The following is a 12,439-nucleotide window of genomic DNA, read 5'->3' on the forward strand; positions in this document are numbered from 1 at the left end:
AATGTGCGGAATAAATGAAATGCGGGCGTACTGTAAGTTTTTATTGTAAAATTAACTTTACAAAATGTGATTATAAGAGATGAGGACCATGAAATAAATATTACAATGGAATAATGTAAACCATGATTTTACACACTACTTGGTACTTATCAATAGGGAAAGTCTGTATTTGTAAATTAAACTCTTAGTATTTCTAAACACTTATTGTAACAGATGGCTATCCAATCCGGCTGCGTCGCCCCCCACTGTATTTGATTGACTTCGCCCTCTGCAGCAGTGTACGCCAAAATGGGGTCCTCAATAGCCCTTGGCATTTGCTGTATGTCCCAAATGAGCGCCTGATGGTCATCTCCAGCTGTGCAAATGTGACAACTCGAGTGTGGGGCCCACGCAATTCCATTAACACAAGCTCTGTGGTTATTCAACCTTGCGACCGGAGTGCAGGGGACTCTCACATCCAAAATAATCACCTCACACGCGTCCATGGCAATGGTGGCCAAATAATTGGGGTCCTGCTTGTTCCAAGCCAACCGCAACAACGGCGTGTGTGCTGGGTCCTCGTAAATAATCGTGGAGTGCTCCAGGTGCCGCAAATCGAACATCCTGACCGAACCATCAGCGCCGACGGAGGCAAACATGTCTCTACCGCCCCCAGCTCGCGAGAATGCAATGTCGTAGACCTCCTTGTCATGTGCAATTAACTGCGTTTTCACGTGTCCTGAGACGAGATTGACGCGTCCGATTATTTGGCCGGTTTCTAAGCCCCAAATGGTGCAGGTGGTGTCTATGGATGAAGTTCCGACAAGGTTGGGGTCCACCTCGTTCCAGTCGAAGCTTGTCAAGGGGGCGCAAAAGTCCGAGTTTTTGTTGTTGTTCAAAACGCATTCCAGGCGAGTGTCGGGTTCGCCGGCTCGCCACACACGCAAATAATCACCACTGCAAAAAATACCTTACTCTCTGCAACACTAACCAAACCGGGGAAATACCTAGTGGCCAACAAATCAGGGTAGACACCCTTGCTGTCGGGTATCCACATGATTTTCGTCGTGGGATACGGATGGTCAAATGTACTTTTAGGCGAGAACTCACTACTGTCCTCGTCTAAAGATACGATTTGGACTTTATTATTGTACTCTTCAACGAAACTACCGAGCGCTAGACGGAAACGTTTGTCGGGCCGTACCGACCAGTTCATACTGAACAACGGCCATGGCGCAATATATTTGTAAATTTCTTTTCGTTTACCCGCTGGTACGACACCGGAATGGGCCATTTCTACAATATTGCTCTTGTAGTCGGGACCGCTCTTAACAAAACTCAACATTTGCTTACCTCACGCTACGGTATAAGGTAATTGCTAAACGGACTTTTTCACGTTAATCGCGCTACGAGACCACGTTTTTACAGCAAAAACTGCTTTTTCTAACACATTTTTGTGTTTATGTTCATTTTTGCACGACGTTTGACAGATAATGACAACCAGTGCCGTCAACAACTCACAAAAAACACCAACCAAAGTGCGACATAACCTCAAAATCCGTTTGAAAAAAATATTGAATAACACAATAAAAATGATAGAAAGGCTTTTTTTATTGCTATTGTAAGTGTCACACAACCTTTGGGGCAATGAATCAATAATGTTCCGACTGGCACGAATTTATAACCTCAAAGTCCCACATGTCTTGGGCCCCTTTCGGCAAAACAGCAATTTTAAGTCGAAACTCTACGCCAAAACTGCCCTAATCGACAGTAGCGATTACACCGATCAATTAATCAAGCAATGTGCACCGAAATTAATTTATAATAGTGTAGTGGAGAGGAAAGTCTTAAAAATCGAAAGACAACAAAAAGCGAAGCGCAGACAAACCGAAGAGTCAGTTGAACCGTTACCTGTCAGTTTAAAATATGTGTTGGACGATATCGAAGTGAAATCGGACGATTTGCCCGAAAATCGCGACAATAACAATACAAAAATTATAAATTTCCCGTACAATCGCGCATTTAGTGTTGAAGACGTAACTGTGGAGGAACCCACTGACCGAAAACCTCTCGATGTTGCAAGCGAAGCGAACGAAGAGGTGCGCCGCCGGCACGAAATGCAGAAAGAAATGAGCAACTGGATGGCAGACTACGACAATTACGACGACAGCAGTCTTGACCAAGAAACGGACTTGGACGTGTCCGAATATAAAATCAATTACGGCACCCCCGACCCGTCCATTGCCATCAGCAACGTGCCTTGTGGGGGCTGCGGGGCGCTCCTCCACTGCAAAGACACCGCAATCCCTGGCTACATCCCGTCCGAAATCTTCAAAAACAGTTTCCTGGACGGGGGCGCAACTCTCGAAGCGATCGTGTGCCAAAGGTGCCACTTTTTGAAACACTACAATTTGGCGCTACAAGTCCAGGTCACGCCAGACGACTATCCCAAAGTTTTGGCTAGTATTAGTCGGCGAGGGGGTTTGGTTGTTCTGATGGTCGATTTGTTGGACTTCCCGTGCTCGATCTGGCCAGGAATCGGGGAGATTTTCGGGTACAAAACCCCACTGGTCGTTGTGGGAAATAAAGTCGACTTGTTGCCACAAGACAGTAGGAATTTTTTGAAGCGGATCAAGCAAACCCTGCTCGATTATGTGAAATTGCAAGGGTTTGGCTCGTTTGATATTAAAGAGGTTGCGCTGATTTCGGCCAAAACCGGGTTTGGGGTTGAGGATTTGATAACCCGGCTGAGTAGTTTGAATCGGGTGAAGGGCGATGTTTACATTGTTGGGTGCACGAATGTGGGCAAATCCAGCCTGTTCAATGCTTTAATCCAGTCGGATTATTGCAAAACGCAGGCGATTGATTTAATTCAGAGAGCCACAACGAGTGTATGGCCGGGAACAACCCTCAATTTATTAAAATTCCCGATTAAACGTCCCGCCGGTTACCGGCAGTTTTTGCGGGAAAAACGCCTCAATTTGCTGCATAAAATCCAAGTAGAGGAGAGCAAACTACGAAAGGAGCAGTTAAGACGGACGAGAGACGCGAAATACGCCTCTCTGATCGGACACATCGGCGTGACCAAAAATCCGAGTTCGGAGGACAGGGAACCGAGTGATTTGTTCGCCCAAGGAGAAGCCACTAGTGGTACTCTGACGATGGGAGTCGACGACAGTCTCACACACTTTGCGTACAGCAAATGGTGTTTTGATACGCCAGGTGTGGTCCAGCCTGACCAAATCATCCACTTGCTAACAACCGAGGAGCTGCTTCTCACCCTCCCTAAAGAATTGCTCGTACCTAGAACCCTGTGCCTTAAACCCAACTCAAGCCTCTTTATCGCCGGTTTGGCGAGGCTCGATTACGTCGATGGCCCCACTTCCATTCGGTTCACCGTTTTTGCATCCCAAGAACTGCCTCTGACGGTGTGTGCAATTGAAGACGCTGAAGAAATCTACCAAAAATTGCTGGGGACTGATTTGTTTCGAGTGCCAAGTGGCGACAGTAAGCGACTCTCACGGTGGCCAAGTTTGGAATTAGCCAAGGAGTTTACGGTAAAGGGGCGGTCGTGGTACGAATCCTCAAATGATGTTGTCTTATCTAATGCAGGTACGACGTTATTTGTGTTTTTAGTGGGTTTCAGGCTAATAATTTTTGGTTCCAGGTTGGGTGGCTGTGACGGGAAAAACGGAACTTGAATACAAATTACAAGCCTGGACGCCGGAAAAAAGGGGAGTTTATATCAGGGACTGTTTGTTACCACATGCCGTTGGATTGTCCGGGAAAAGAATTAAACATAGTGTAGCATATAACAAATTTAGGTTTTATCTGAAAGATTGATTTTGTGCGGTTGTTGACTGTGCGTTTTCATAACAATAAATGACTCGAATATAATTGAAGTTTCATTTATAAAAAAATTTGATGCGTTTCATATTGAAAATTATTAGAGTGTATGGAATGTATTCAAAATTCTAACAATGCAAGCGAAAAAGGTGGCTATGTTTTTTTAAAATACTTTCTGTTATTTCACTCAAAAATTACATATCCACACATTCCATTGGGCGATAAGTAAAAATAAATAAATAAATAAGATGCACTCACCGCCTAGTTCCCTCTTCTTCATAGAACGGACTCTGAAATTAAAGAAAAAACAAAATCAGTACAATGTGTTAGGAAAATTAAATTAATAAACTTTTCTTAAGGAAAAGGATTTCAGACTAACCCTTTAATCAGGATCCTTGTAAAACGATTGTCTGCTCCATTCTCCCCGAAAATCCATTACATTTGTACACAAAGGTCCTTGAGCACACATCACTAACCAGTAACCACCCAAAAATTAAAAAACTGCATACTTCTACTTCTTAATTCGAAGTTTGAATATTCGTTCGCACTATTCGCAGTCACTTGACCTCTGAAACCAAAAAACTCAACCATTATCATTATCAGAGACCATTATCATAAAGCGAATAATGAATTTTAGTAAAAGTTTTATTCTACAAAAATGGCCAACAAATTACTTAATACAGTTGGTCACTTTATGTTAAAGCTATAGCAGAAAGCAAAAGCACAGGCAAAAGTTTTGCTAAACTATACTTATTGCTTTAGAAAAGACTTATTATAAGTTAAAAGAAATAAAAAGAGATAATCTTTCAAAATAAAATTTTGGAAATCTGGATCTTTTAAATGTCACAATTCAATTTAGAAAAATTCAATACAGTTTTGATACTTTTTTAGTTTTTTCAAACTAAAAATTTTCAAAAATTTCATAGTGGTGTACCTTCACAAATTATGTACCTGTTTGCTACAACTCTAGATTATTCGATAACTTATTTTAAAAATGATTTCAATTAAAAAAGATTATTCGATAACTTATTTTAAAAATGATTTCAATTAAAAAATGGTGGAGGCGCCGGGTTGTTTATTTAGTAAAATTTTATAATATTAATAATAAAATGCTAAAATGAGTTTTCTCATTTTATTTTATTTTATAAATTGTCCTAATTTATATACAGGTGTCTCAGTAATGTGAAAAAGTCCATTATTGGCTTAAATTTTAGAAAATTAATTTGACTCACCTAAAATTATTTTCAGGTATTATAGGGTATTTTTGAAATTAGCTAAAATGCAAACATATGTTTTTTTAAATAGAACACCCTATATTTTTTTGCACTTTTATATAATTTATAATAATTTTCAAAGAGGACTAGATTTTTTTTTGATTTTTTTTTCAGTTTTAAAAATTATTTTCAGAATTAGATAAAGCAGTGACCGCATTTTAAAAAACTTTCTCGCCTACAGCCCGAGTAAAAGAATGTATCCTGGAAATCAGTTTAAAAAATGTGCTGTAGAACACTGTGGAATGTGACCAAAATTCGACTCTTTTTAGCTCCCTTTATTATAGTTTGGAACACATTTCTTTGGCAACCCATTGAATACATCCTTTGGATATTATGTTTGATAAAAAATAAGTTTCATCCAGTAAGCAGATCGGTCCAGGACGACCTTAGCTGGGATCCTCTATTAGCAAAATCAAATTTTTTAAAATCACGTTGCTCAATTTTTACATATTTCTCTGAATGGACGAAAATTTAATTAGATCTAATTTAGCATTCCCTTTATACATAATCGTATTTTTATTGGATTTCAGAGACATTTCAAGTTATTTTAACTCAATTTCTCTTTTTTATCTAAGGCGGCGCAGAATGTTTCTTCTCTAGAAGGCTGTGAAAGATTTTTTCTAAAGCAACAGAATCGTAGCCGTAGCCTTCTAGAAGGATACCTAAATTTTCACAAATGTCTCAATTGGCGACAATACATTTATAAATAATAAGCTGCATTTCTGCACATCATCAGAAGCAACATGAACCAAAATATCAACTATTTTAATGTAGGTATACTTACGGCGTTACACAGTTGCGACAGAAAGTTTCACAAGCAAAAAAACTTTATTATAGCCAATAAACGGATGCAAATTTAACACTCCCGACACAAATTTAACTAATTTAAGAATGCAAAACATTAACTATTGGCAAAAGAACGCAAAACACAAGTCACACATTTTCTGTGTACAAAATCTAGTAGTTGATGGTTTTCAAAGCCACCTTTCCGAATAAGTTTCCCAATTTTAAAATTTCATTACAGAATCCTGTAATTATGTGTTTGTGGGTTTGTAACACGACAGCCCCGTTTGTCGGGGTTTATTTATTAATCGGTTTATTAAATAAATTTTAAAATACATGGCTTTATTAAATATCAACAAAATTAAATTGTATTGCAAAAAACAAAAATAAATAATTTGCAACGAAATTCCCCAAAGGTTGGCGAGTCTGTTGTTTGACAGTTTGAGGTTAACTTTTGTGAACGTGATTGTCGCACCATATTTTCCAAAAAAACGTTTCAAAATTAGCTAAAAATGCCTGTTGCCGAAGAGGTCAAGTCCAGCTGGGCTGACGAGGTGGAGTTGGAGGGCGGGTCGCTCCCGCCCCCGACCGAGGTGTACGAAAACGGCTTCAAGATCGTGACCGAATACGCGTACAACGAAGACGACAAAAAAATGAAAATCGTGCGGACCTACAAGATCGAGAAGCGCGTCGTTTCAAAATCGATCGCTTTCCGCAAGACTTGGAAGAAATTCGGCGAGTGTGCCAACGACAAGCCTGGCCCGAACCCGGCCACCACGATCGTCGCCGAGGACGTGTACATGCAGTACATCACGAGCAAGGAGGAGGACAACAAGCAGGAAGACGACGCTTTGGAGAAGCTGAAGGCTCTGGGCGACAAGAACGTGGTCAAGTGCCGCACCTGCAGCGGGGACCACTGGACCTCCAAGTGCCCCTGGAAGGACACCATGCTGGCCGGGGGCAAAGTGCCCGACGACAAGAAGGGCCCGGCGGTTCCGTCAGGGTCGGATGCGGGCAAGGCCGGGGGGTCCAAGTACATTCCGCCGAGTTTGCGAGATGGGGCCGTCAGGAAGTCCGATAATCTCAATATGGCGCGCAGAGACGACGCCACGGCGATTCGAATCACCAATCTTAGTGAATCTACCACTGAGACTGATTTGGAGGATCTGGTGAAGCCGTTTGGCCCGATCCAGAAGTTGTATTTGGCGAAAGACAAACAAGCCGGTTATTGCAAAGGATTCGCTTATATTCATTTCAAGTTTAAGAACGACGCTGCTAAAGCCATTTCTATGCTTAATGGACACGGTTATGATCATCTTATACTCACGGTGGATTGGTCTAAGCCACACCCTAATTGAAATGTATTTTATAAGTTTTATTTGTATTGAATAAAAATGCTTTAGCTAATGTTGCGTTTTTTCAAACCTACAATACAACAAAATACGTAGACATTTCAGTTTTAAATAATTCGAACAGAGGTGAAGATTGGTACAGGTCTTAGGTACACTATTAAAATAAAATATAGAAAATTCTCAAGTGTTGAAACTATCAGCTCTTAGCATTTTTCGCGTAAACGGTAGGTAAACATTACGGTAACTTCTCGGAAAAATAAAAAATCCCAAGCAATTGAGTTTTTTTAACTCGAGAGGTTTGTAAAGGCATACAATACCTGATAGAACTTTGCTAAAGCTAGTTAATTGTTTTGTTTTTTTTGAAAAGGTAAAAAATCTTAGACAATAGTTTAAGAAGTCTGCAAAATATTAACTATTGCTGGCTAATTTAGCAAATAAATAAGGTTGGTTTTTGGTTATAAACTAACCAATAAAAATAAAATAAAAGGTTAATAAACTAACTAAAAGATTTATTAACCAATCAAAGAACCTTCTGGTTATTTAATATTAATAAGTAATAACTTGACTGGACAATAATTAAAATGCGAATATAGGATTTTCCTTTTATTTTTTTTTCGATTTTGCTTTTTAAACTTACGTTTATTTGTGTCAAAACAAATACTAAAGCAATTGTTTATATAGTAGCGGTTTAAAAGTTTTAATCCGCAACTCTATATCCCATTTCAGTTCATAATAAAATTGCAACAGCGCATTTGAATTTTTCGGAGTGAATAAAGCACAAATTGAGAGCTTCTGTTTGGCATTAGCCAAACTGCCTTGGATAATTTACAAACTTTACAGCTATTTATGTTTTAAAATTTATAAAAGCTTTGGAAACAGTGCTTAATTTAAGAATTCTGTAATTACCTAATGCCGTATTGTTATGAATTATGACCGTTCAAAGCAAAAATATTCTCCTCTGCTAGTTTTTCTAGTTTAGAAACAAACCAGCTAAAATTACGAACTAGCCCAGCTTATACATTATAACATATTATAAATGAAAAATTTTATATTCTTAGTGAAGAATTTAGGTTTTTAAAAAATTTAAATTATTTTAATTCGAAACTTACCTCAGAATGAACAAAAAATATCACAAAAACGAAATTAAGGATTTGAAGATGATTTTTAAAAATGCAAATAACTATTTTGTTGGAAATTTTATCAGCTTTAATTTTGAAAAAAAGATAAAAATTGATAGGAGTAACTGTTTTCGAGATATAAGCAAAAAACCCATAAGAAAACTGTAACTGTTACTGAACAAAAATGTAATTCAGTTTTCAATGTTTGAGACGAAGACGAAAATGCAGCATTTAAAAACGACTCTGAAGATTTCAGTGACTTTTATGTCTCCTCCTTTTTCCTTTAATAAGGTGTTGGACCCAATAAATTTAGTGTATTTTAAATCACAAGACATTTTCTGTTAAAGCACATTTTTTTTTAATTATTAATTATTTTCATACTTATATCTCGCTACATAAAAAATGCAATTAACTGTTTTGTAGGAATTTTTATCAGCTTTAATTTTGGTAAAAAGATAAAAATTGATAGGAGTAACTGTTTTCGAGATATAAGCAAAAAACCAAAAAACTGTTACCTTAATTAAGCGCTTGCATATAAGCAAATTTAGTACTGTTAGTATTAGTTTCTATCATTTCTCATACAACAATAAATTATAACAATTATCCATTAAAATAAGTAGTTTATGTTTCTGTTTTACAAATAGATTGAAGTACTGTCTTTCAAAAAATGCCAACATTTTGAATTCAACTGGCTCTAATGCATCTTCAGCGATTGTAAAATATTTTTCGATTTAAATAATGAATGGGCTGACTTAGACAATTTGTCAGCGGGAGTATCTTTTCTTTCGTGTCGGTATTTCAGGATTTAAATAATTTCTCTACTAGTAGTCAATGAAACCACGAACATTGACTAGAGGCTATATCTCTCAAGTTTTTCCCAATTGACCTAACAATGAAAATTTATTTTAAATTAATTCCCAACAATCTTGCCAAAGCCTTTGCTGTAGCAATAAACTTCAGTTCAAGAATTACGTATTTATGTTGCTTGAACTTGTTCAAACTCAAATCGCTTTTAAAATCCAATCTGACTTTCTTTAGGTAGTTTTTGCAATATTCTTCTGTATAATTCCACTTCGGGATTTTTTGTTATAATTTATAAACAGTTGAAGAACATAGAATTAACGTGTGTTTGATCTACTTTCAGAGATTAACTGAGTTAATCTAGAAACCTATCTATCTACTTTATGTAAATGCAATAATTTAAAAATGATTTTTACCATATCCTAATACACTGTTTTTCTATTAAATGTTGCCTATGATGGACTGCTTTATTATTTCAACAAGTATAACATTGCCATTCTAAAAACGCATTCGCAGTTTATATCTTTATAAGTAAATATAGAAAAATATTTTTTTTTGTAAAATTTATTAATCATCGCGTAACAGTAACAATTAAGGCGTGATAAATTACCTCAACAACATTTGAAATTACTTCAAATTAATTCGCATAACTTGACAACAAATAATTGAGGGGCTTATTGTTAAATTAATTTATTAAGAAAACATAATTTAATTTTTTATGAACATAACTTCATAAAAGCTATTTATTAAAATAATTAAAAAATGATTATAATTATAATATAGATTATAATAATTATTACATATTAATATTAATAAATAGTTGAATAATTTATTGACAATACTGTAAAATTTTATGTTTAAATAAAATCGTGTGGTTTCTCACGTTTTTTCATAGAGAACTCCAATTATTTATGCGTATTAATGGTAACTTAAATTAGATCATTATATAAACTTTACTATTTTCCATGTAATTAATAATAACAAATCAATGCTCTTCATTAATTTTAAAAGTTGCCATTATTAAAATTTGAAATGTAACACCGCGGTCTTTTTAAATGTGAAATACAGAAAAGTCTCATTAAAATTCGCAAATACGTCACAAAATTTGCAGTAGTACTACTCAATGTGAAGGAGATTTGACATGCGAGTTATCATTTTTTTTAGTGAAGAATTAATAGTATTGTTCTATTAAATGGCTACCCTAATTTTGAGCTTTTAAGAATTTGTTAAAAAATAGTATAAGACGTAATAAAAACAGTATATTTGCTCAAACAGATTGTTTGATTCTAAAAGCTTTATGTCATGAATTTTTAGTAGAAAAAAACCCGGCGCCTCCACCATTTTTAAAATGGAATAATTTCGGAAATAAATTCTCCAATTCTCGGGTTGTAACAAACTTGCCTAATACGTAAAATAGACCGTAGAATACAATGGAACAAACTGTTTTTGAGTTTTCATGTTAACGAATTTTTAGTAAAATCCTGGCCATTTGAACGTTATGTTTGGTTTTTCCCCGCTTAAACTTGTTTACAAATATTTAAAACGAGATACGAACTGGTCTTTGAAGTAATGATTCAACGTAAAAACAACATCCAGACATAAAAAATCAGTTTTATTAATATTTTTCTTCAAAAATTTAGTTTCAAATTTGTGCATTCGCACAGCCGCTTGGACAGTGTGCCCAGAATAGTTCTACCTTCAATCCTGACGAAGTTAAGAGTATCACATGATACACACTTTTTGTGGTTCAGCTCCTGATAGTTTCTTCAGTTTAATGATATCCGCTAGTTTATTATCACTGAAAATAATGGCAGAACCAAGAGAGTTAGTGCAAAATTTAAATTTGTTACCGATTTTTCCTTATATGCCGCCACTTTTTCCCACTGGATTAAATTATCCTCAAAATTTGAAGGTAACTTTGCGATTTTTTAACGCATTATTTTGTAAATCAAAATTTTATAGATAATTTTGCCAGGAACGCAGATTGGTGAACAATTAAACTACGACAAGCTTATTAGGAGAAATCGTTGCCGCAACACATTTAATGTGGAACAAAAATCACAATTGGAAGCTGCTTTCGAAAAAGAGAATTATATAAACGCAGATCGACGTAAAGAATTGAGCAAAATGACCGGTTTAACTGAAACTCAGATAAGGGTTTGGTTTCAGAACAGGAGAGCGAAACAAAAAAGAGAGAACGGTTGGTTTTTACTTTATTTATGACAAAATATGATTATTTTGCTGTTTTCAGGCGAAACTGGACAGATGTCATTTACAACAGGGTGTTTGTGTAAATCCATATTTCCCTTATGGTATCAGCCGTCTTTAAAATGTTTTTGCAAAGAACTGTTATCACTGCGAGCTAAGTGAACGGTCACTTACTTAATAAAGCTCTGTTAAAAATCTATAAACTACATATTTTTCGTATAGCGTCTAAATTAAATTTTGGGATCATTGGGTGTCAGCAAGACCGTCTTTTCGGACACCGCCCACCAAAACCGCTTTCCAAAAATAAATATTAAGTTATTTCTAATAATTCTGGAGTTATTAAAGGATAAATATTTCAGGTACCGCAAATTGAATTTTAAATTTTTGGGAAGAAGTATTAAGAAATTTTTTATTTATTTTCGCAATTACAGCAAAACTATTTGAAAAAGTGAAACTATTTTAATTTTAATATTATGTCAGATAATCGATTTTTTTAACAAATTTATATCACAGCTGGATTTTTTCAAGTATTTTTAATTTTATAAATATTACCTTTTAGGCAAGTTGGATTTTTTATTCCTTTACTTTTGCTTAAGCTTTTTGTATACATTTCACTTTTCTCTTGTGTATAATAATTTAATCTTTGTTTCACAACAACATTTACTAAATCTGTTAATTACTCAAGATAATACTTTCACAATTCAAGAGTACTTCTCACGGGTCTTCCAACTGTTTTAATTTATTATAACTCAAAATCTATAAGTTACACGAAGTTTTGGCTTACATCATGTCTCGTTTAATTCAATGAAATAAATCCAGAACACGTGAATTTTTGCAATTATTAAATGTTGCTGTTGTTTGTACCTACCTTTTTTGGTAACAGCTTTTTAAATTTTCGATGAATTTTGGATTTTTGAAAATAACTTGAGTAATAATGTTTTTTTTTAATAATTCTAAGGTCATCATTGTCTTAATAATTTCGTCTCTTCAATATGATTATTAATGTTTAAAGTACACTAAAAAAATATTTTTAGCAGACACCCTGAAAACAAATGTAACTACAAAACTTATTTTTTCT

The 12,439-nt window shown here is 35.5% G+C and overlaps 3 protein-coding genes and 1 non-coding gene across 4 annotated transcripts; 3 read left to right on the top strand and 1 right to left on the bottom strand.

The window, feature by feature from the left end:
- Nucleotides 1–28: 28 nt before the first annotated feature.
- On the bottom strand, nt 29–1,273 carry wap (wings apart). Its single transcript, XM_961337.5, has 2 exons — nt 987–1,273; nt 29–936 (listed from the first exon to the last, which is right to left on the bottom strand). Exons 1-2 carry the CDS (start codon nt 1,271–1,273, stop codon nt 177–179), a joined length of 1,047 nt encoding a protein of 348 aa, XP_966430.3. The 3' UTR covers nt 29–176.
- Nucleotides 1,274–1,637: 364 nt separating this feature from the next.
- On the top strand, nt 1,638–3,876 carry LOC660315 (uncharacterized protein). The gene is made up of 2 exons (XM_966558.5): nt 1,638–3,591; nt 3,647–3,876. The coding sequence occupies exons 1-2, from the start codon at nt 1,638–1,640 to the stop codon at nt 3,820–3,822; spliced, it is 2,130 nt and encodes a 709-aa protein (XP_971651.1). The 3' UTR covers nt 3,823–3,876.
- Nucleotides 3,877–6,277: 2,401 nt separating this feature from the next.
- On the top strand, nt 6,278–7,289 carry eIF3g1 (eukaryotic translation initiation factor 3 subunit g1). The gene has a single exon (XM_008199626.3). It carries the CDS (start codon nt 6,395–6,397, stop codon nt 7,238–7,240), a length of 846 nt encoding a protein of 281 aa, XP_008197848.1. The 5' UTR covers nt 6,278–6,394; the 3' UTR covers nt 7,241–7,289.
- Nucleotides 7,290–10,856: 3,567 nt separating this feature from the next.
- LOC103314226 (uncharacterized) lies at nt 10,857–12,190 on the top strand. Its single transcript, XR_010333027.1, has 3 exons — nt 10,857–11,065; nt 11,116–11,353; nt 11,405–12,190. It is a non-coding gene; the product is annotated as an uncharacterized LOC103314226 (transcript).
- Nucleotides 12,191–12,439: the final 249 nt, after the last annotated feature.

The sequence above is a fragment of the Tribolium castaneum genome, chromosome 2 (genome assembly GCF_031307605.1).
Source record: "Tribolium castaneum strain GA2 chromosome 2, icTriCast1.1, whole genome shotgun sequence".
NCBI classification, from domain to species: domain Eukaryota; kingdom Metazoa; phylum Arthropoda; class Insecta; order Coleoptera; family Tenebrionidae; genus Tribolium; species Tribolium castaneum.